The sequence below is a fragment of the Neopsephotus bourkii genome, unplaced genomic scaffold, assembly GCF_033783945.1.
Source record: "Neopsephotus bourkii isolate Nb327-2 ecotype Australia unplaced genomic scaffold, CSIRO-AGI_Nbou_v1 NB_1624, whole genome shotgun sequence".
Taxonomy (NCBI): Eukaryota; Metazoa; Chordata; class Aves; order Psittaciformes; family Psittacidae; genus Neopsephotus; species Neopsephotus bourkii.
This window is the reverse complement of record NW_026902099.1, coordinates 3054648-3078447: the sequence shown is the minus strand read 5'-3', so window position 1 is coordinate 3078447 and position 23800 is coordinate 3054648. Positions and strand designations below refer to the sequence as shown.

The following is a 23800-nucleotide window of genomic DNA, read 5'->3' as shown; positions in this document are numbered from 1 at the left end:
CCCCCATAATTACATTTTTTGACATCCCCCGTAATTACATTTTTTGACATCTTTAGAGAAACCATAAAATTGGTACAGAAAGCAGACTTTCACAGACAATTATTACCAATGATAATTGAATAGCAAATTATGTCATTAATAATAATGGAAAATTAGGTTGAGAAATATAATTTACTGAATTGATAGGCATACTCAACCAGCATAACAATAGAATCTTACAGTGAATATACATACTCCTTGCATAAGAAGCCGCACCCTAGAGAAATGGCATGAAATTTATTAGTAGCAGCATAGCACTAAAACTACTATACAACTGATGGGATTTGGGATTAATTATCATTGCTCTATCCCATAACACTTCCGCAAACATAAATTCTTACCAATGTGATAAAATAGAGTTTATAAAATATGTCTGTCTGGTGACTGAGGAGCGTTTAGTCTGCCAGAAGGACAATTTCCAGTAAAGGAGGACACATTTTTCTGTTCTTTTTCATGGTGAAACTGCAATGCAGATCTACCCTGAAAAATAGTTGCTGATTCTGAAGTCTTAGTGCCTTTGTAATCAAGCCTCATTTGTACCCTTAGTCTGTGATAACCTGCATTCAAAGTCGTCCAGTACTCCACAACCAGACTTTATTTCCATCATTGCATACCCATTACAATGACATTTCTGCTAATTCAAGCCAATAAGTCTCCTTGAGAGACAAAAGACTATAAATTTCTAAAATGGGAGGGACTGCTTTTATTTGCTAAGTGTTACTTACTCTGTTTTCTCAGCTTCATTGGAGACGAATGACTTTGGATTAAGCCGCTGACACATCCAAAACAAGAAATCATCATCATGATAGCAGCATTTTATTCACTGATGGGTAATAGCCTTTGTGTTCAAAAATATTATCTTTGTTTTACTTGGACAACTGTTTCATAAATATTTTTGTTATCAATTTTGTTCAGCAGACTGCCAGGCTTTCATTAAGGTGCATAAACAAGTTGCCAGCCCTGCTCAGTACTGCTTAACTCTCATAGAGAAAGTCTACAGTCATAATAAACAACTCGTAATGTCTCTGTGAAGCACCTAATGTGGACTGGCACTGGACCAAGAGATCTTCAGCCAACCCAGCCCAGCACTTTGGGAGAAGAAAGTTTTCCAGAGGCATTTGGCACCTGCAGGCCCAGAGATGCAGTTACCAATCGCATCCAAACTCCTGCTGCCAGTCACACTCTGTTCTTATCTACAAGAATGTTGCATGTGAGGGCTTGGCTTATGAAGATGCTTTGCTTTTTCTTACATGTGGCAAGAAGCAAAACCATTTGCTAGTCAATAGTTGATATTTATTCCTTTGTTGAACCCTTGTTCTTGCATTTCTTTAAGTCTTAGATTTTTCTTTGTGAGAGAACTAGAATAAAGTTTCCTCAGTTACTATTCTCTAATACTCTAAACCTAGCATTCAGATAAAATCTATTTTTCTTCAACTTTGAGTATTTATTCCTTTCAGAAAGATCATCAGAGTTCCCAATGACCAGGGTATTTTCCTTGCAACAGACCTCTTTCAATCATTTACGGAAAGGTTTCTGGGTTTTCTCACTCATTTTCAGTGCTCTAAGGTCTCAGTCCTGGTCCAGCTAAAAGCTGTGGGCAAACCTCCCCTTGATGACAGCAGTGGTCACACCTTACTTGCAGTGATACCCTAGAATGACAGGGCTGGCTGCACATTTCAGGCTAGTTACATGCTGAATACTCCCATCTCTTCTGCAGGGTTGAATCCCTGGGGATCATCTGGGATTTGACTGGTGAGAAAAAGTAGCAGATATATGTGAACAGAAGTGAGGTAAGCTGAGTCTGAGAGTGGAAAAAATGTAAGCATCAAATAGAGGCCTTTGGACAGCTGTGGTCTGAGGAAGGAGAGACTGCAGATAAAAGCAAGGAGGGAGTGGGGAGGAATGCAGAAGGTGGGGAAGGGAGGGGTGGAGAAAGACAAAGAGTTAGCCAGAAATCATGATCCTCAGCATCACTTAATCAGTATCACCAGTCATCTCCAAAATTTGATTGGTGTTGGAAACCATTCTTCAACTTCTCTCCTGCCTGCCTGCCTACATGACTTTAGCAGTTAGCTATATGTTTGTTCGGACCTGGAGAAGATAATCCAAGTAAAATAACTTAAGCTCCATTTGCAACTGTAAAAGTTGCCAGGTGTCAGGGATTTTCTCTACAGTATAGATTCGGAAAATCAGTTTGTACTTTAAATAAGAATCGCTGTATATAAGAGCTTTTATCCTGGAAAATACGTTGCGCATCCTGCTAACAGAAACAAGTATTCTACAGAATCATTCATCATTTGTCACCAGGAGATACATCACTTGCTATGAAAGAATGAGAGGTTAAAGGAGTTTCACAAAGTTCAATATTTCTTGACACATGTCCTCAAAAGGAAAGTTGTTAAGAAGAAAGAATATTCTGTCCTGCTGCTAATGCCATCCTCTAGAAAGCTTTGCTTTTATTAGAACTGGTACTTTTTAGGGAAAAAAATGAAAAATTCAGAAGTTTCCATTTGGAAAAGAGAAGGATTTGGGACAGTGTGTATTCCTCATGTTGCATTTTGTCATTTTCTCGGTACATCCATTTTATTATTGCTGTGGGAATGCAGCAAAGTGCTGATTCCCTGAACAAGAGGCTGTGTAAGTTCCAGTTATGACTATACAACCAAACCAACGTTTTCTCCCTGCTTGTATTTTGCTTGAGTTCTTGCCAAAAGTGCAGCTGCCTGTCCTCACAAAATCTATATTAATTCTCAGTTTTGTTTGAACTGGTATGAGATACGCTCCACGGTCCAAAGCTGTAGATACTTCATCATTTCAGACACTTCTCGTCAGGGTATTGAGTGCTTGTCCCACTTCTGTGGTGATATGAATTTAACAAAAGCACTAGAAAATACAAAATCACTTTGATCCCTGTGTTCACTAGGATCACCAGATGCCACTGTGTTCATCCAAAGCCCAGGCTGCCACTGACCTGTCAGGTTCTCCAAAGCAAGTCAAGAAACCATGAGTATGCTCTGAGTAATGGTGACTGTGGGTAGCCACTAAGCCCACTAAGTTTCCTCATTAAGGTCAAAGCTATCAGTTCCTGAGCCTGGCCTCTAAAATTCAGTGGGAGGCACTGGAGTTGTTTTACTCTCTATATTAAGAGAAATTCCTTCCTACCTCTCCCTGGGATAACACTCCTCAAGCCAGCTTATCAAGTAAAGCCCTGTCCAAAAATAAAGCTCAATAAAGTGAATGATCCAAAAAACAGATGGTAGTTTGCAGCAAAGCTAAACCTAGAACTTGGAAATGTCATCCCTGTTTGAACTCCACCAAACTGTCCTTCCCCATGGATTTGTTTATGGACATGCTATCTGAACCTCCTGTGCTTTCAAAAAGGTACCTCAAAGGTGTCTCTGGAAAAACCCAGAGCAATATTTGTTGTTAACTTGCAGGATGAAACTGACCAACACCTTGGTGTACTACCGGTATACACATGTTAAATTATCAGTCGTCTGCCCTTGCTGACAGCTGTAAGTCAAAAAGCTTTGGAGATGTGTTCCACAGCTCCTCCTGTGGAAGAACCAGGCAAAATGTCAGTGTGATATTGAGACGACCCCTGTGAATAGAGTCTGCTTGTTTCATTTCACTAGGATCATCTTCACGACACATCCAGGGTTATTCTAGTTTTTGGAAGGTTCAATGTTTTGCTCTACATGCCATCACATCTATTTTTTCTGTAGTCCCACTGTTTTTTTTTTTTTTATTAAACATAGCTGTGAAGCTTCCTACAGTTTGGATGATGTGGTAAAAATCTTATGTATACTGCTTAATTATAGAGAACAACAACATTAGAAGAAGTAATGTTTGCAGTGACAAAGCTCAGCAGGGATCGATTTCCAAAACTGCTTATTTTTACAAATCCCCACACCTTCTCCCTCAACTTGCTACTGGGAATTGTGAGGTTTATGAGGTTTTCCTGGGACCTCAAATACAACTGCCAAGCACAGTTTGCAGGATTGTGGTTTTATTTTCTCTTTCTTTATATTTATAAACATGAGAACTCAGAATAAGAAGTAAAGCACATCCATTCCCTTACTGGCAAACTCAGAAGACCATGATCCCATGATAAAATCCTTCTCTGCCCCAGAGAATAGTGAAACTTGTCACAGCACAAATATTTCCTGGAACTATTTTAAGTTCAGAAATAAACAGATTTCCCATGGAAGTTTATTCAACTGCTATTGAGAAAACATTAACTCATATAGCTGCTTCTTTCCAGTACTGTGCTTCTAACTCATGTAAACACCATGTTCTTACTTCACGTTATGGGAAGCCCAAATATTATTACAATAAAGAATGCAAGCCAATAGGCAACTTGTGATACTGCTGATGACGACTTCCCTGGTAAATATCATACTGTTTCAGAATAATAGCAGGTAACTCTTCAGAAGTACTACATGTTGTTTATATAATACTATCAAAACCGGCAGGTTTTAAACTGCTGTTAATAGACACATAATTCACAGGATTTGGACCACATGCTCTGATGTAGCTAAATTCAACAACCATGGATGTTTCCCATGAAAGTGTGAGACACAGAACAGGGGTTAGCATCTTCTGAAGTACAGTGTGCCAGACTACTTCTTCTTCCCCAAGGAGCTAAGCGCACTGGAAGGAGCTCAGTGGGAGTTAGGAAATATGGCCTCTGAAAAGAATGATGCAGCTGATTTGTTTCAACTCTTTGTGAGGTAGGGACATCTAAACCCTGAACTCAGAGTCAGGAGAGCCACCAAATGTCTTGTCAGGGCTCAGTAGCCTCTGCTTTTTATACCTGAGTGACATTCAGGATCTACCTGTCCCCAGCCTTTGGCACTCATGCCATATGTTTTTGACCCTTGCCACTGGTTGAAACATTCCAGCCATTGGGCATCTATCTCTCTTCAACAGCACAATGTACTGCTGGAACCTTCCAGGCCAGTGATGAATTCTCTCACGTGTGTATTAAATCTTAATTGCACCAGTCACAGTCAGTGAGATTACTCATAACCTTAAGATGAAGTGTGTATATTATTGTTTTAAGAGCATTAAGCACATAGCCATGCTGATCTACGTGATTCAGCAAATTGGTTAAACTTCTGCTTAAATCCCACTAACTACAGTTAGAGGACTATGTATATGTTTGGCTGTCTACTTAAGGTTTACACACTTTCCTGTATAAGGATGTACATGTGTCTATTTGCATGATTTTGCTTTCTTCTGAGAAGTGCCCAAACCAGGTGAAATAAAAACCACATGTACAGATTAAAAATATGAACACCAGGATTTTACATTTGAAGCAATGTGTATCCTTCATGCCAAATTGAAATGACATCTCTAATTAATATATGTGACGTTTACATCACACTGTTTCTATGGTCTTCATAGTAGTGACAAAGAAGAATTAAAGTGATGATGGGTGCAAAAATAAAAGAGCTCTAAGGAGCAGAAGACTGACCTCACCTTTCTTCAGGAAATAAGAACAGTAGCTGTCTGGTCTATGTTTATCCCAGTACATAATTCTCTCCTTATCTGTCTCTTACTTTTTCTAACTTTCAAGCCATCAAAAAATAAACAAAAGGGCAAGGACACCAGACTGTGACCTTCTCAAAACTATACATTTTTACTGCCCCAGTATGTTTCCACAATGTTTTGGAAAGAAAGAGGTAGAATTTAATTGGCTGTAGTGTCAAGTCAAGGGTCTTGTACAAAATATTGCTGTACTGTGCCTAAATGAGTCATGAACTGTCATTAAAACTCATCTGGCCCAGGCGGTATCAAGGTGCAAACTGATCATAAAAGTGGTTCCATTAGTCTCAGTGCTCTGATGATCCTGGGAGCGCCAGATGTGCCAGCAAGAGTCCTGAAGGGGTTCCAGGTGTTTCTGGCTGCCGCACTGCTCTGATTCTAACCTGCAGAAAACATACTGCTGTAGGCAATAGGAACAACTGGTGATAGAGCTGACATGCAGAAGGAAAGGCTGAAAACATATGAGGGAGCAACAGTTGTGCTTTAAATAAACTCTATTTGTACAGATGAGCAATGACATAAATATATATGGAGTTTAGAGAAAGATTATGAGCCTTTGAAAATAAAGGTCTTACTTATAATGAGGTTTACATCATCCTGTCAGTTATAGTTCACTGTGCATTTTTGCCTTGTACTTTACCTATCACATCACACAAGATATGTAAGCTATGTAAAAAAGACTATTTTTCTTCATGAAGTATGATTTTTCAAAGAAAATATGAAACTCTGTTCCTGTTATTTGCTGAATAGGTTAGAAATCCATAAGTTAATTTTGTGGTTTTGCTTATAGCAACTTTATGTATAAATCTGTAATCCACAGGCCTACAAACTTCTAGGGTTTGTACATATAATCCATTCTGTTGAAGACAGTGGAACTGCTGATTTGAATTACAATGAAGTGTAAATACAAGAATTCACAGAAAATTGGGATCTATCCAACCTGGAAGAATCGCCTAACATGAACTTTATGAAACACAGCAATAACAAACCCAAATTCCTGCACTTGGGAAGGAGCAGCACCTTGCAGTGATACAGGTTGGGGACTGTCAGCTGGAGGGCAGCTCTGTGGAAAAAGCCCTGGAAGTCCTGGTGGACAGCGAGATGAGCATCTGCCCTGGCAGCAGAATGAGTCACCAGCCTCCCGGCTGCATCAGCAGGAGCATAGCCAGGTCAAGGATTCACAGCAGTACATAGAAGGAGGGCAAGAGACAGCAGGTATTGGTTGGAACAAGACAGGTTCAGCCTAAACAAATGGGTAAACCTTATGACTGTGAGGACAGTCGCCAAAAGGTTGTGTGGTCTCCATCCTCAGAGGTTTTCAAGAGTGGGTAAGGCAGCTACTCAAATCTTATGGCTGACCCTGTTTCAGCAGATGGCTGGAGGAGACATCCTGAAGTTCCTTCCAACATGAATCTTCCCATTTCTAAGATCATGTTACTTTATATAAGGAGGTGATCCTGCTGCTTTGCTCTCATGAGACCTCACTTGGAGTATTGTGTGCAGTTCTGGTGTCCTCAACATAAAAAGGACATGAATCTGTTGGAACAAGTCCAGAGGAGGGCCACGAGAATGATCAGGGGACTGGAGCACCACCCATATGAAGACAGGCTGAGAAAGTTGGGGCTGTTGAGCCTGGAGAAGAGAAGGCTGCGTGGAGACCTCATAGCAGCCTTCCAGTATCTGAAGGGGGCCTATAGGGATGTTGTGGTGGGCCTCTTCATTAGGGACTGTAGTGATAGGACAAGGGGTAATGGGTTAAAAATTAAACAGGGGAAGTTTAGATTAGATATAAGGAGGAAATTCTTTCCTGTTAGGGTAGTGAGGCACTGGAATAGGTTGCCCAGGGAGGTTGTGAATGCTTCATCCATCCCTGGCAGTGTTCAAGGCCAGGTTGGATGAGGCCTTGGGTAATATGGTTTAGAGCGAGGTGTCCCTGCCCATGCCAGGGGGGTTGGAACTTGATGTTCTTAAGGTCCTTTCCAACCCTAACCATTCCATGATTCTATATGACTCAGAAGATAGCAGTAGTTTTTGCTCTTGAAAAGAATGCATTGTAGAAGATTTATTGAATTTCGTACATCACCTATTAATTATCAGCTTTACTTAAGTGCAATCAGTGCCGCATAATTAAAGAGATCAGCCCCCCCCCAAAACTGTAGTCGTCTCCTGAAGCAGTCAATTAACTTCTTGGAAGCTTAAGAGTACCCTCTGCTGGCATAACGTGGCAGTTGCGAAAATCTGCAGCACAACCTACTGAAACAGCATCAGAGATGGATTGCTTTCCCAGCATAGCACAGCTGTGCATCTCTGCATGGGGCAAACAGCTGTGCAGTAACATTTATAATCTACAAAGGGAATGCCTGGAGCAACATCGCACCACACCTGCCGTAGAGCTCTTTCCCAAACAACTGGAATTCCAGAGCTGTCGTTCCGTTAGGATGCTTGTCTTGTCAAATAGCCTGTCAAATGCCATCTGTGTGAAGAGCTTTAACATAAAATAAAACTTATTCTGGGGACACTCTGTTTGTTTTGAACATGAACAGTGTGCAATGAATTGATAACAGAATTATGTCCTTAAAGACAGCACAGCTTGTGTCTTAATGAGTCATCTTCCTCTCTTGTGAGCTCATGTGAAGTTTATCCAGATTCTACAGCTCATGCTGCAATGAAACTCCTTGTTGCAGAGTTGACATCAGGTAGGAAAAATTTATTTTAATCACTGCATATAAAAATGATACAAAGTTATGAAATACTTAATTTGAAAGGTCTTTTGTTTATGTGTATTATGGCACATAGGTCTCTTAACTATCAGTGAATGTATTTCTTTATAAACATAAGCATTTAGATATCTAGATGAGTAAATGCAAAAATGAAGATGACACACAATGCTTTACTTCTTAACTTTATTACCAAGGAGAAGCTGCTGCTTCAGTCCAGGCTCTTGGACAAAGATATTAAAGAGCTCTGAGAGGCTGCCATTGATGGTGGATATCACATCACCCCTTTCTGGTGGCTCCTTCATGCACCTAATGTCTTCTCACATTCCCTTTTCTCCATTCCCAGTGACCTGTTACCCTACTTGCCAGAGCTGAGCAGCCAAGGCTAACCTTGCTGTTACTTAATGAATAAACGAGACAGTAACTTTCTCACGGCACCTTACAAAGTCACGGAGAGAACCCACTCATACAGCAAAACTTCTGAATTTCCCCCAGAAAAAGTTAAAGTTGATCTTGGTACTGAAACTACCTGTTTAAAACTACAGCAACTACATTGCCACTGAGAGTTATGATTAGCTATTTACCTAAAAGTATTTCATATGAAAATGTCAGCTGTTGTAACGCTTTTTTAAAAGGTAGTTTCTGTCCTTTGCTTCAGCACTTGAAAACATGACACTGCCTCTTTTCAATTTAAAAGCGAACTGAAAACCTGCATATTGTTTTTGTTAAATGTCAGTGATGAATCTCAGTTCCATGACTGTTCCTCTTGAACCTTTTGGGAGGCGAAGATCGCACAAAGGACCATCTTTTGTGTGTGTGCATTACCACAAGCACCATGATCACAGCTGCACATAGGAGTGTTAGTCATTAAAACTGCTAGTCGTTAAAAAGAATTACTAGCAAATGAGCACCTGACAATATGTTCCAGTAGATAAAATAATAGGAAATGATGGAAAAGATACTACCTCAGCAGTTCTGTCATCAGATACTGCATTTCCAAAAGACACAGAGAATAATTCCATGGTAGCAAGGAATAAGATCACCCACAACGCCTCTCTTGTTAGAATCCTGATTAGCTTATTCACACATCCCTTTTCTGGGCAGCCCTTTTAAATGTAGAAAAACAAACAAAAGAAGAAACCCCAAAACAAATGCATAATATGTAGGCTACCTTATACTACAAGAAAAACTACATACTGGAAAATTCCACTGAGTATGAGTTGATGGTAGTTTCTAAACAGAAATGTGCAAGCCTATGCTCTTTTTAGCTGTATTCTGTAATCCTCTTTCTGCTCCCTTTAACCAGCACCACAATGTATTCCTTGCTTTGTTTGCCTGCTTCCATCAGCTTCAAATACGGTACCTGAATGGTCTTTAGCTTATTTATGACTGTGAATGTCCTGCAGAATATACCTATTTTAACTCTTATACTTGCCTTGAAGCTTAGGGACAGCATATAGAAAGGCTGCATCTAGGATAAATGTATTAGCTTTCCCTCTGAAATGGCACAAGAGACAATAAAATTGATGGTGGAATGCTTGGTCTGAAGGACTGGAAAGCATTACATGCAGCAGTAGACTGTAGTGAAAGTCATGTATTCTTCAATTCTGGAAAGTGGTCATGTAACAACTGTGGGCCACTGCATCATCACTGTATAAACAAGCTTATATACCTAATGCAAGTATATGGAAGAAAGACTTGTTTACCTACATTTGACAACTTGTTTGACATAATTCTACCTACAGAGGGCAGTTGGTGGGTGCCCCTTTTTTATTGGCTTGGGGGTTGTTGTTGTGTTTGTTGTTGTTTGGTTTTTGTGTTTATTTTCTTGTTAGTCCCCACCTCGTCTCCCTCCCCATACATTCCAGCACAACCAAGTGCTTAGAAGGCTCTGGATTTGGGTGTTTGTGGGGATTTTTGTTTGGTTGGTTTTGTTGGTTGGTTGGGGTTTTTTTGGTGAGGTGGGTTTTGTTTTGCTTTGCTTTGTTTTCCTTTTTTCATTGTCTAAATGAAAAACATGCTTGACAAGACAGCAAGGTATTCACATCTGAAAAATGTTTAAGGCACATTCCAACAAAATAAACTTTTATTGAATGCAGAATTAGGCATTCTAATTTGTGGGAACAGTGCTTCCTCACCCAAAGAGATTCCCTTTGACAATTTCTAAAAGCTGTATTTCAGTTACAGAAATATTTCTCAAGGAACACCAAACTTCAGTCTAAATTCTTCTTGAATTACGGTGCAACTAAGTCCTTCCAAATGATGACAGTTTTCAGGAGACACTAGAATGAGAAGCCTGCAAGTGGTTTACAATGACTGCGTACAATGTTAATTGAAATTTTATACTAAAACCCACCTAGACTGTTGTTCTTGAAGAATTATATAAAAAGTGTCATTTAAGAATAAAGAAATGCAGCTTAAAGAGAAATTTATCAACATTAAAAAAAAACCTTAACAGCAACCTGCATATTTAATACCATTTCCACAGTATGTCAGCTTGCAGAGACTTAGTCCAATAATTTAAAACTTTAGATAGGAATGTCTTTTGGTTCTGAATGCAGATCATAAGTCATCATGTCCAATAGGTGAAGGCTGAGTTGTTTCACTTTCTACTTTGTCTCCTGTGAAATTAAGTATCATAATTAGAATACAAGTGTGTTATTAATTATACCATATAGTTTTTGACATTACAAATTTTTTAAAGAGAAACCCAAATCAACATATTTATCAAGATGAAAGAAGCAATAAAGCCATACAGAAAAGCTACTTGCACCATCTTCCTAGTCTAAGCTTATCATACTGTTTTTCTAGATGCAACAAAGCTTTTCAAACAAACTGATATGATATTGTTAGTAGGATTAAAAAGCAGGACAGCTATTTCTATTCTAACCTTATTTTTTCAGCAATAGACAGTAAACTTTCTCCTTTTCCTATAACCTGTCAGAAGAAATTCCGGTATTTGTAAACAAAAAGCAAGTATTACTCAGAATTGTTTTCTATACAGCAAATTTGCTCACTTAAGATGTTAAAACAGCCTAAAAATAAAAAAAAAGAGAATTTTATTTTTATATATTGGTAAAAACGTGAATCTAAGAAAACAGCTAACCAACTTACCAACTTTTCACTCTGCCTTTGTTCTTATAAAATGTCAAGCCACATTAAAAATCATTAAGTATCTGCACAGGAAAAGTACGTAACTGATTTTAAAGGACTAACAACAGTGAGTACTGAGAATATAAGGTCTGAACTGAATGGCTCCAAATAGCGATAATACATAGATCTTTACAATTTAGTACAGGATGAAAAAGCAGTCGATGGGGCAAAAACAAACAAACAAACAAGCTAAAAAGTAGAAAGAAAATAAAGTTACAAAATTGTCTCTCATCTACTCTCCTACAATCTTTATTGCAAAAGAATCCTGTATTTCACTTTGGAATTGCAAAAAAAGCCTAGGTGAAATAATGAAACACTAATGAACGTAATTCTATTCATTATGTGTCATCACAGAGCAAATCACACTCGCATTTCTTGAGTAAAGGTGTAGTTTAAGTCAAGCTAACCAGTTCTCTGCTACTGAAAGGCAGATGTCTTCTCCATATTCACCTTCACATTACTTCTGGCACTTTTGTGGTCACAAAATAAACAAATTCAGCTCACTCATCCAATTTTATGAGATTTCAGTTAGTTGAAGCAGCTTGCATGCAAACAGATAAATCCTTGTCATTGTAATTAATAATAAAGGAAAAAAGTGGGGAAGAGGAAGATCTCCTGTCTATTATAGCAGTAATTTCCTACTTCACTTTATGTAATGAAGACAGACACTTAAATGGGATCCACAAATACAACCTTGAGTTAAGAAAAAAAAAAAAAAAAAGCAGCACAAGAACAGGATGTTAAAAAAATCCACTGTCTTTAAGCAAGAAAACATGCATGCCAGAATACAGCCTACACCACAAACTACCTGACACAGACCACAGCTGTAGGAAGATGAGAAGTTATACAGAAGAGTTTACAAGCGACTACACCCTCAGACAGAAATATAGCTCCAAGCTGTTGATACAGCATATTTAAAAAAAACCTGTCATTAAAAAGCCACTTGCCTGGTTTTACCATTTGAAGACATGTTCCATCCTTCTCTTCAAACCCTTCTGAACATACACACCTGTAACTACCTGAAGTATTAACACAATCTTGATTCTCTTTCACACAGACCTTTTCGGGAAGGTTACATTCATCTATATCTAGAGATAGGATAAGGAAAGAAAGAGCCCACTGCTGTTATTTTGTTATAAAACTTATTTGTGGCTCAATCACATAATACTCAGTTCAAATACAAGGAACACTGAGGAGCAGAATGCTGTTGCAACAGATTTAACTTCTGTTAAAATAATCTGTTATAGTACTTCATTATTTAGCTGGAGTTTCAAATTTACCCAAAGACTACTGGGGCTTTTTATGTTTTGTAGGCCCCTATGTGAAGAAATAAGCAACACCACTCAACCTACTGAAGATTTCCCATAGTCGTTTCCTACTGATGACATCAAAGTACAACTAAAGGGAAGGAAGCATGTAAATACTATGTCACTATAGTTAACATCCCCTTAAGATCACGCGTGGCTTTTGCTCTTCCCCACAGATAAAACTCTAATTTCACATAATTCACTATGAATTAATATCGTTTGAACTTGGACATAAATTGATTAACAGAAAGTCAACAGAACCCCCATTGTGCTGCTTCTTTTCTGTTACAAAACGAATACAGATGCACACATCTAACAGAGTGGTAGATAATTGACAAGAGACTCGTGTATTTGTTTCTTCTAGCCACTATAAAATACTTTGTTACTTTTTTAGGAATATTCTACCTTTAATCTTTGCCACGCATATTAGCTCAATGATATCAGGGAAGTTATAAAGAAAGTCTTTATTGCTAATACTACAACAAATGGGTTCATTTTGATAGGCTTGAAAACTAAAGCAGACAAACAAATGCAGTTAACAGCTCCTCAGTGTGGTTAACCAAGAGTGAGCTAACCGTGAACTGCTAAATCCACCAACCTGTACATCTTTCATCTTCCTTCGTGTACCCAGATGCGCAGGTCGTACACTTGTCAGAACCTTCCCCTGTGCAACCTATGCAGCTGGCATCACATGCTAAAGATGAAATATTTTAAGCACAGAATTCAGATATCCGAGTTTTAAAGTTCCATCCTTACAGTCAGCTTCCTAACACAAGAAGCCACAGAATCACGAAACAGTTAGGATTGGAAAGGAGCTTAAGATCACCTAGCTCCAACCACCTCCCATGGGCAGGGACACATTCCACTAGACCAGTTTGCTCAAAGCCCCATCCAACCTGCCATCACACCACCCTGTCACACCATTCACCTTTGAACACTGCCAGGGATGGCGAACCCACAACTTCTCTGGGCAACCTGTTCCAGTGTCTCACCACTCTCGCAGTAAAGTTTTCCTAGTATCTAACCTAAATCTGCCCTCTTTCAGTTTAACACCATTCCCCCTTGTCCTATCTCTCCATGCACTTGAAAAAAGTCCCTCTCCAGATTCCCACTTAGGCCCCCTTTAGGTACTGGAAGGCTGCTCTGAGGCTTTCCTGGAGCCTTCTCTTCTCCAGGCTGAACAGCCACAACTCTCTCAGCCTGTCTTCATACAGGAGGTGCTCCAGTCTCCTGATCATATTTGTAGCTCTCCTCTGGACTCAATCCAACAGGTCAATGTCATTGTTAGTTTAGGCGCTCCAGAGCTGGACACAGTACTCCAGGTGGGGTCTCACAAAACCAGAGTAGAAATAACAAGAAATCTCTTGCTTGCTTCATCCTCCCTGTGCCCAGTCAGGCCCAAATGACACTGTATTAAATGCCTGCTGGTACCATGCCCTTTCTAGCATTACATCTGGCATTACATTAAGTTACAAGATGATAAGGTGCAACAACAGATTAAAAAGAAACCTTTGCATGAGAAAGATCCATCTGTGTTCAAACAATATTGGTGATCTTTGCAAGGAGAAGCAGCACACTCATCTATATCTGAAAGATAAAAAGTGTCAAGTTACCTAAAACAGCAATGATTAAAATAGCCAGATTAACACTTAAATGCTATGCTTTGAGATCTTGTAAGAAATGGCCCACAGAAGCTATAAACTGCATTGAGAGTATTGTTAACAATGAGTTCAGGATCAGATATGGAACGTGTCAGACATAAAAGTAACATAACATACACTGTTTTGTTCAGCTTAACATTAACAAATCAAAACTGATCCTCAGAAGATGTTTTGTGATGACAGTAACCAATATTCAGAAATTCAAGAGCTCAAATTGAATAAGAATTCCAGAACACCTGCCATCCTTGTTATTTTCAAGTCTGTGTTTTGCGTGCATTTATGCTTTTTATGCAAACAGCATAACAAATAGGCAGACAGACTACTCTGGAATACTGTTGATTTCTCTACCCCTATACTGCCAAGCTATGGAACTTTTTAAATTACACATATGCATACACATACACTGCTTCTTTTTTTTTTTTTTTTTTTCTTTTTCACATAAAGCAAATTGCAGAAAGACAAGTTATGGTTAGGACCAGTCAAGCTGAAAACCAGTTCTACCCTGGAAGTTAAAACATGCCAGTGTGGTTATTTCAAGGAAAGGGCACACCAGTACTCACAGCTAAAAAATTCACACAGAAATGGATTATTTCTGTCCCCGTGCTGTTTATCTCATCATGTTGCTGCAGACATCATTCATATTCATTACTAAATTTGTACTTTATCAGTTGCAGTGGTAAATTGAAAAAACAGCTGTACAAAAGACAATACTAGAGCATCTTGAAAATGCTCTTGGAGCATTCAACAGTTACCTAAGCAGGTACTGCAGAAGCTGCAATTCAAGTTCCATTTCTCATTAGCACTTTTTAAAAGAAGCAGCGTTCACATAATTCTAAGATACTGTTTCCAAACATCATGTTAAGGGTCAAATTCAACCAGTTACAGGGAATGCACTACTCTCCTCCTTGTGCATTCCTGCACTGGGAGTATTTTTAGTATTTGGAATTCTCCTTAAGTGTTTCATACGTATCTCATAAACCAAGAGAAATAGGCAGGAGATTAATGGAAGCACTGAGCTTGTTGTGTCCTAGTATTTCTCTGCAACAACAGGAATAGTATGCGCTGGCTTTTAGTGAAATGTCTGAACTCTATTAGGGCTGAGCATTTATAAACATACAGTAATGTTAAGACAATTGCACAACTATTACAAAATACGTAGATAAGCTGACGGGAGTCTTGCAGTAGTTGACAAAATAGTTTAAATTGAGAGCAGGGCACTCTTTGTCTTTCAAATAAACAGAAAAACCGTGTCTTGAAAGGAATGCCTGACTTGCTGCTATCTGTATTCCACTAAACTAGAAAGATACACAGTGAACAGTTTGATAAAGACAACCATAATCACCCGGGGATCAATGGGGAGGAAATACTACTTTCTTGCAACATGAAACAAGTTAGCGAGAATGAGACTACAAACTATAGAAAATCTAAACTGACAAAACACTTCCATAAAAACCAATAAAACTCGATGTGACATCATCTAATCTCAGCAGCAGACATTACTAGAAGACCTGTTTGAAGCCTACCAAGCATTACTCACCCACACAAGCTGCTTCTTCATTTTTAATCCAGCCTTCCTTACAGTCTTGGCAGTCCTTGTTACTTGAACCAGTACAAGTTTTACAGGCAGCGTGACAGGCTGAGATAAAAGAAAACTACAATCTGAGCTTTGTTGAGAGATTCCAAGGCAAGTCTGGGCACAAAAATTCTCAAAGAAAACCTTACTTAGGATTCACTGGAAGGTATGAAATTTTAGTAGCTTGACCCTCCCATTCACAAGATTAAATCTTGACTTTATGGTGATATTACTTACAATAATGCAGCTCTACCCTACAACAACATCCCTCCAAAAACCAGCAAAAAACTCCTAGGCAGCCAAACCTAGTTATTGCAGTCACATGCAGCACTTAAAACAGTGCCATGAAATTCTAGTGACTAGAAGTGACAGGGTCCAATTTCCAGAAATATTTGGGAAGAGGAGATCAAGAACATAAATTTTGCTCAGTCTCTTGGGACTGGGACAAGATTTTAAACACAAGAGTCAGAACTCTTACCTAATGAATCCTCAGACTACTTCGCTTGCAACTAGCTTTGAGAGCAATTTCTGAAGTGATACTAGTCTGAAGAAATTCAGAAAGAAGCATACTTGAAACCCAGTTGCATATGCATTTTCTATATATTGAATGCATACCTAACACCATATAACATATGCATGTTATATTGTAAAATAAAACAAATCGTACAGAAGAATTACTACACAGCCAGAAAAAAAAACCCAAACCAACAACGTTCATGTTGAAAACAACCTTATTAGACCCATAGTCAGGGTTTAGCTGCTGCAGAAATCTGCTTCAAGATGTAAAATCAGATGAGTTTGTTTCAACATTAAGCTCAGATACACTTAACTGGAATCAATGTGGTCTACAGTAGAGATCAGCTGCTTCTATGCCCATTTACTCCAGTAAAGCTTATCTGAGACAGGAGGAAAACCTAGCTTTCAAAGTAGTCCACTCTGCAGCAATTTCAGCTCAAGATTTTTGCACACTACTGGGGGGGGGGGGCAGCAAAGCTTGCTCTTCCCTCCCACCTCCCTCGTGACACTGAATTCTGCTTCTTAAAGCAGGAAAAAAAAAATAAAATTTCAAAGACAGTGTGGAAGGATGACCCAACAAAACCTTACAATTCCACCCAACTGACTGATATGTCATTTGTCATTTATGGTAAAAGCTGAGTGACCAAACAGTAATGATATCTTTTTATTTTCATATTTGTCAGTTTAAACTGTTTCTAGCTTTCTTTACAAAAACTGAAGACAAAAAAAAACAACAATCTAAGCACATGTCAAAGACTCTGTTACCTGTACAAACAGAATGTGTCTCATTTCTCAAGGTACTGTAGTAACCATTAGAACAGTCCAAACAAAAGTCTCCTGTATATTCCTTGTTACAGCTACATGTGCCATCTCCACCTCGGGTACCATCACCATCACAGTATCCATTCCCATGGCAAGGTCTTTCTGATCCACCACGACAAGCTACAAATGATCAAAAATACTTTAAAATCAGATGCTAAAGGAAAACAATCTCCGGGAAAGTTCAGTTATAAATTTAATTTTGGGTTAAGACCATGGCTCAGGATTCTATCTATTTTCCTAACTTCCTGGCTAAAGTTGATATCCTTATTTAGAATAGATAGGGTAGAGAAAGGACCTTAACATCATCAAGTTCCAACCCCCCTGCCATGGGCAGGGACACCTTGCACTAAACCATATTACCCAAGGCCTTGTCCAGCCTGGCCTTGAACACTGCCAGCGATGGAGCATTCACAGACTCCCTGGGCAACCCATGCCAGTGCGTCACCACCCTAACAGGAAAGAATTTCCTCCTTATATCTAATCTAAACTTCCCCTGTTTAAGTTTTAACCCATTGCCCCTTGTCCTATCACTACAGTCCCTAATGAAGAGTCAATCCCCAGCATCCCTATAGGCCCCCTTCAGATACTGGAAGGCTGCTATGAGATCTCCATGCAGCCTTCTCTTCTCCAGGCTGAACAGTCCCAGCTTTCTCAGACTATCGTCATACAGGAGGTGCTCCAGTTCCCTGATCATCCTCGTGGCCCTTCTCTGCACTTGGTCCAACAGTTCCATGTCCTTTTGATGTTGAGGACACAAGAACTGCACACAGTACTCCAGGTGAGATCTCACAAGAACAGATCACCTCCTTCGACCTGCTGGTCACACTCCTTTTGATGCAGCCTAGGATACGGTTGGCTTTCTGGACTGCAAGCGCACACTGAAGCCGGCTCATGTTAAGTTTCTCATCGACCAACACCCGCAAGTCCTTCTCCGCAGGGCTGCTCTGAATCTCTTCTCTCCCCAGCCTGTAGCTGTGTCTGGGATTGCTCCGACCCAGGTGTAGGACCTTGCACTTGGCATGGTCAAACTTCATGAGGTTGGCATCAGCCCACCTCACAAGAGTGTCAAGGTCCCTCTGGATGGCATTCCTTCCCTCCAGCTATCAACCGAACCACACAGCTTGGTGTCATCGGCAAACTTGCTGAGGGTGCACTCAATCCCACTGTCCATGTCAGCGACAAAGATGTTAAACAAGACCGGTCCCAACACCGATCCCTGCGGGACACCACTTGTTACTGGTCTCCAGCCGGACATTGAGCCATTGACCACAACTCTATGTGAGGCCATCCAGCCAGTTCTTTATCCACAGAGTGGTCCATCCATCAAATTGATGTCTCTCCAATTTAGAGACAAGAATGTTGTGCAGGACAGTGTCGAACACTTTGCACAAGTCCAGGTAGATGATGTCTGCTGCCCTACCTCTGTCCATCAGTTCTGTAGCCCCATTATAGAAGGCCACCAAATTGGTCAGGCAGGATTTCCCCTTAGTGAAGCCATGCTGGCTGTCACCAAGCACCTTGTTGTTTTTCATGTGCCTTAGCATGCCTTCCAGGAGAATCTGCTCCAAGATTTTGCCAGGCACGGAGGTGAGACTGACTGGTCTGTAATTCCCCGGGTCATCCATTTTCCCCTTCTTGAAAATGGGGGTTATATTTCCCTTTTTCCAGTTGTCGGGAACTTCACCTGACTGCCATGATTTTTCAAATGTGATGGCCAGTGGCTTAGCAACTTCATTCGCCAGCTCCTTCAGGAGCTATGGATGGATTTCATCAGGTCCCATGGACTTGTGCATGTTCAGATTCTTAAGATGGTCTCGAATCATATCCTCTCCTACAGTGGGCCCAAGGTCTCCATTCTCACAGTCCCTGCATCTGCCTTCCAAGACTTGGGTGGTGCGGTCAGAGCCTTTGCCAGTGAAGACCAAGGTAAAGAAGTCATTCAGAACCTCAGCCTTCTCCAAATCCTGTGTAGCTAGTTCTCCCAAGAGCTTCCTGAGGGGGCCTACATTCTCCCTAGTCTGTTTTTTATTTGCTATGTACCTGTAGAATCCCTTCCTGTTATCCTTAATATCCCTAGCCAAGTTTAATTCTAACTGGGCCTTAGCTTTCCTAACCTGGTCCCTAGCTTCCCGGACAATATCCCTGTACTCTTCCCAGGGCACCTGTCCTTGCTTCCACTTTTTATAAGCCTCTTTTTTCATTTGAATTTTCCTCAGCAGCTCCTTATCCATCCAAGGAGGTGTCATTTATTCTGGACTTCTGAGAATGCTCACACTGCAGTTGGAAAAACCTACTAGCAATCATTTAGATTACTGGGAATCACCACAACTTTTAATGACATAAGAGGACAAATCTGACCTCTAACCACGTGCAAGGTTTTAGAGATTTGTAAATTAAACAAGCTTCAGGGGCTAAAAGACATCCTTTGTATCATTTCTGCATTGAAGACCTTACTTTCATTCAGTTGTCTCCCACCTACTTTTGTCCAATTTCTCCCACTGCCTTTTTAATTTTTTAAGCCTCAGTTGTGATTTTTTTAATGTAATCCCTGTGTTCTGGCTATATTACCTTTGAAACTGGTCAAGAACTGTTGTCTATATAGCTTCTGAAATGCCACCTAAAACCAGACTCGATGCCACAGGGAGTGTGGATATGAACATCAGATCAGATTAATTCTGCACATTTAAGTACCCTTGACAGTTTTGTATGTTACTTCATGCTCAGAAGACGGTTTTTCAAGCAGGATGCTCACAATGGAGCTACCTAACTACAAGATAGCAGGCAGGTACATACTATACAGCAGCTGGTGTCTCACACAAAATATTCTACTTCACATATTTTTCCATGTCATGAAAGATAAAACCCATAAAAAGAACATAATCTGCTACTGTATTTTTCAAAAGAAAAATTACCAAGGCAATCTGGTCCATATGTTCCAGCAGGGCAGCAAACTTCTATTGTTTCTATACAAAACCATTTAAACAAATCAGGATACTTCTTCTTTCTGTATATGAAAAACATTTATTTTTCAGAAAAATAATAATGATTATTTAAAAGCCAACTCACACAACTGCACCTGAACAATGCAGTATAGAAACCTATTGCAAGTGACAGACTAGGAACCTTTTTATTCTGTTCTAAGGACAACCTTATTCCAGGAACAAGTTTCTAGAAGTCCTTCAACTTGAGATGAAAGCAGTTTTATGACAAAGGAAAACAAAAGAAGTAAAAACTTGAAGTTTTCCTATGTTAGTTTGCCTCAACACCCCACTGGTAACTAAGTAGACAGTGAATGAGAAGCCAGACTGTTTTGGTGCAACACTTCTGGAATTGAATATAAAAAGAAGCCAGTACAGCAGCACACGCTATTAAAAGTCAGCCTGAACGCAACGGTAACTCTTGAAGGATAATTAAGAATTACCTGTACTGCTACGGTTCAGGCACAAGATTTAACATCATTTGTTCAACTTCTTAGATAATTTAGACATAAAAATAACTCCATTAAAAAAAAAACCACAAAAAAACCCCAAAACTTACAGTTTGAACCACCATTTCTCTATGTGTTCTTCATGCTCTTCTACCATATTGTTACATTCAAAGTTACTACTGTCGCACAGTTTCTCTATAATCTCTACAAGACGGATTTCGCTACAAGCAGAGAAGGAAAATCTTAAGTTTAATTTAAACACAAATTAAATAAGTTTAATTTAAACATTTGACACCACTCAAGATATGGTAGAGAAGCTAGGCTTCAGCCCAGAATACTTTATCAGTTTACAGTGTGCTCTGAATTACTTCCAAAACAAAGCAAATATCAGAATAAAAGAACTAATGAACATTACAAACTAGAAGGATGACAACAAGAACCAGTTTGGCTTGCTTGCAGTTATTATGTCTGCAGATTATAGGTTTGACAAATTTTCAACTTTCCAGAAAATGCTGACTGCAGTATTTTTCTCCTAAATTAAACATTAAGTTCCATGTATCGTTAATATCTGTTACAAGCCCACAAAGCTCACAGTAACTCAGGTTCAGAAACCCCACCCTTACATCTCAATGCTCCAACTATGATTAAAAAGTGAATTTGAAATTTGGAAGAAAGATATCCAATCATTTTGCTCAGAAGCCAAACCTATTTATGAAAAGGGAACAGTAATTTGCCCCTCTTCTAGTTTTGTGTTTGGGACTGAAATAGTGATGGCTCTAGGGAGGAGATACTCCTTTAATTCCAAAACAAGAGTACTGCAGTACTCCACACCTTCTATGACTAGTGACCATTATTTAAGATCCTTATTTTACAACTTTAATAACAGAAAAAAACCTACCACGATAAATGACAGCATTAACTTTTTTTTTTTTTTAGTTGAAACTAGGCAAATAAAGGCATTAATAAGGGGTTTCAATCTTTACTGTAACTTTTACATTACAAAGCAATGTCACATTTTAATCAGTAAGAATTTAAGGCTCGGACATGTGAAGCTTTAGCTGCAATGTACAACTTAAAGTTCTAGGCAAACACCACTGCAGTGTTTGCTACACACAGTGAATATGAAACATAGCCAAAGCAGAAGTACTGAGACAGCTTACCTGGACTCATACTTTGACAACGTTTTTTCTTCCCAAGCAGTGTTTCCACCACCAAAGTTCTTTTTAGCTGTATCTGCTAATCCCTACAAATAAACAGCACCAAAAGAATGCAAGTTACATAGAGTTTATTTCTAACAAAAATTAAGGGCAATAGTAAATGCTTGTATGAAAATTGCAAAAAGTGCCATGCAGAAACCTCAGTGAAGCTCAGAAGCTGCTGGTCAAATTGCTAAGTGAGGGAAACAGCTAGTGACAACATGAAATGTGAGAAAACATGATAGCATAACATGACTCAATTTTCATAATGCATTAAGAAGGCCTTGTTACAGTCTTCATTTACATCAAAAACATACAAGTATGAAAGTTTATACCTTTGTCCTTTAAGTTCTCACGAATTTTATTAATCAACTGAACAGGGCCTCTACTTCATTCGATTTGTATAGCAACTTGTACCAACTTGACCATGTTGTAACTTAAACACACAATCATACAACAGGATAACTAATCATGATCAGCACAACTTCTCCAAGTCACTAGGTCAGTGCCTATCAAATCATACTTTGCACTAAATCTCCATAGTTAAAGTCATCTACGACAGCAAATATACATACAAAGAGTATGATCCATCCCTGGCAGTGTTCATGGCCAGCTTGGACAGGGCTTAGAGCAACCTGATTTAGTGGGAGGTGTCCTTGTCTGTGACAGGGGTTCTGGAACTGTATGAACTTTAAGGGGTCTTCCAATCCAAACCATTCTATGACTCTAAGTATCTGTCACAAGCTGAAGCAGGCCCTCACTGCCTGCACTGAATTTACTGTGCCGTGATGTAGGACTGCTGAAAGTGGCGAGAGACAGAATTTGGGGAGATTTAGGGGCTCCTCATGGAGCCAAGTGCGGTACGGCCAGTACAGCAAATCTTTCTGCACTGAAGCACCAAAACATTTTTAGTAGCAAAGCTCGAGGAGCTATGTAACCTGCCGACCAAAAGGAGTACAACTCCTTTGCAGCAGGGAGCCACAGCCGGGAGCAGGAGGCTGCCGTGTGCCAGCTTAGACAGACGCTGTCAGTACCGGAACACCAGCGGGAACGCTCCCGGAGCCCGGCCGAAGGGCAGTAGGAGCTGTGAAGCAGAGAACAGAGCAGCTCCAGGGCCGCAGCCCCGCACTGCGCCGGCCTTCCGGCGGGCCGGCCACCCTCCGCCACAGACCGGGCGCTGCTCCGTGCAGCTGCACCTCAGTCAGCCCACAGGACCCGCTGTCAGCTCCTCACAAGGGAGTCTGCGCCCGCCGCCCCCCAGCCCCACCGCCCACCTGGTTGAACCTGTCCACGATACCCCGGCAGGTGGAGCACGCCAGGCGCCGCCGCTCCCCGGCGCACAGGCCGGGCGGCAGCATCAGCAGGGTAACGCAGACAGCCATAGCCAACGGCGCCCGAGCCGCAGGGCCAGGCTTCATGGCGAGGCCGCGGGGAGCTGCGGGGAGCCCCGGGGAGAGGGAGCGGAGCCGCGCCAGCCGCGGCACCGAGCCCTCCTCAGAGCCGGCCGCGCACAGAGCGCTCGCTCCGCCCCGGCCCCCGTAGCAACCGGCCCGCGAGCTCCATTCAGTTTTCCGCGTCAGCTTCACGCACGCTCCGGCCGCAGGCGCTCGTTGGTGGAGGCAGGGGAGCGGAGGAACGTGGTCCAATCAGCGCCCGCCACGCTCCGGACCAATCGGAACTCCCCGCGTTCTCGGAACGCTATGGGGTAAGGCGGAGGAGATAGGGAGCTGTCTGAGGAAGCGATGCGTATCGGCCTCGCGCGCCGCCGCCATGATGAGACCGGGCAGGCACGAGCTCCGCTGGGGCTTCAGCTCCCCCCGCCATTTTTACCTGGCTCCT

General features: G+C 40.6%; 1 protein-coding gene across 1 annotated transcript; it reads right to left on the bottom strand.

The window, feature by feature from the left end:
- Nucleotides 1-10374: 10374 nt before the first annotated feature.
- CRELD2 (cysteine rich with EGF like domains 2) lies at nt 10375-23391 on the bottom strand. Its single transcript, XM_061372914.1, has 10 exons — nt 23236-23391; nt 21926-22008; nt 20876-20986; nt 20251-20342; nt 17282-17458; nt 15965-16063; nt 14276-14353; nt 13365-13460; nt 12407-12547; nt 10375-10927 (listed from the first exon to the last, which is right to left on the bottom strand). The coding sequence occupies exons 1-10, from the start codon at nt 23377-23379 to the stop codon at nt 10869-10871; spliced, it is 1080 nt and encodes a 359-aa protein (XP_061228898.1). The 5' UTR covers nt 23380-23391; the 3' UTR covers nt 10375-10868.
- Between the last annotated feature and the right edge of the window lie 409 nt (nt 23392-23800).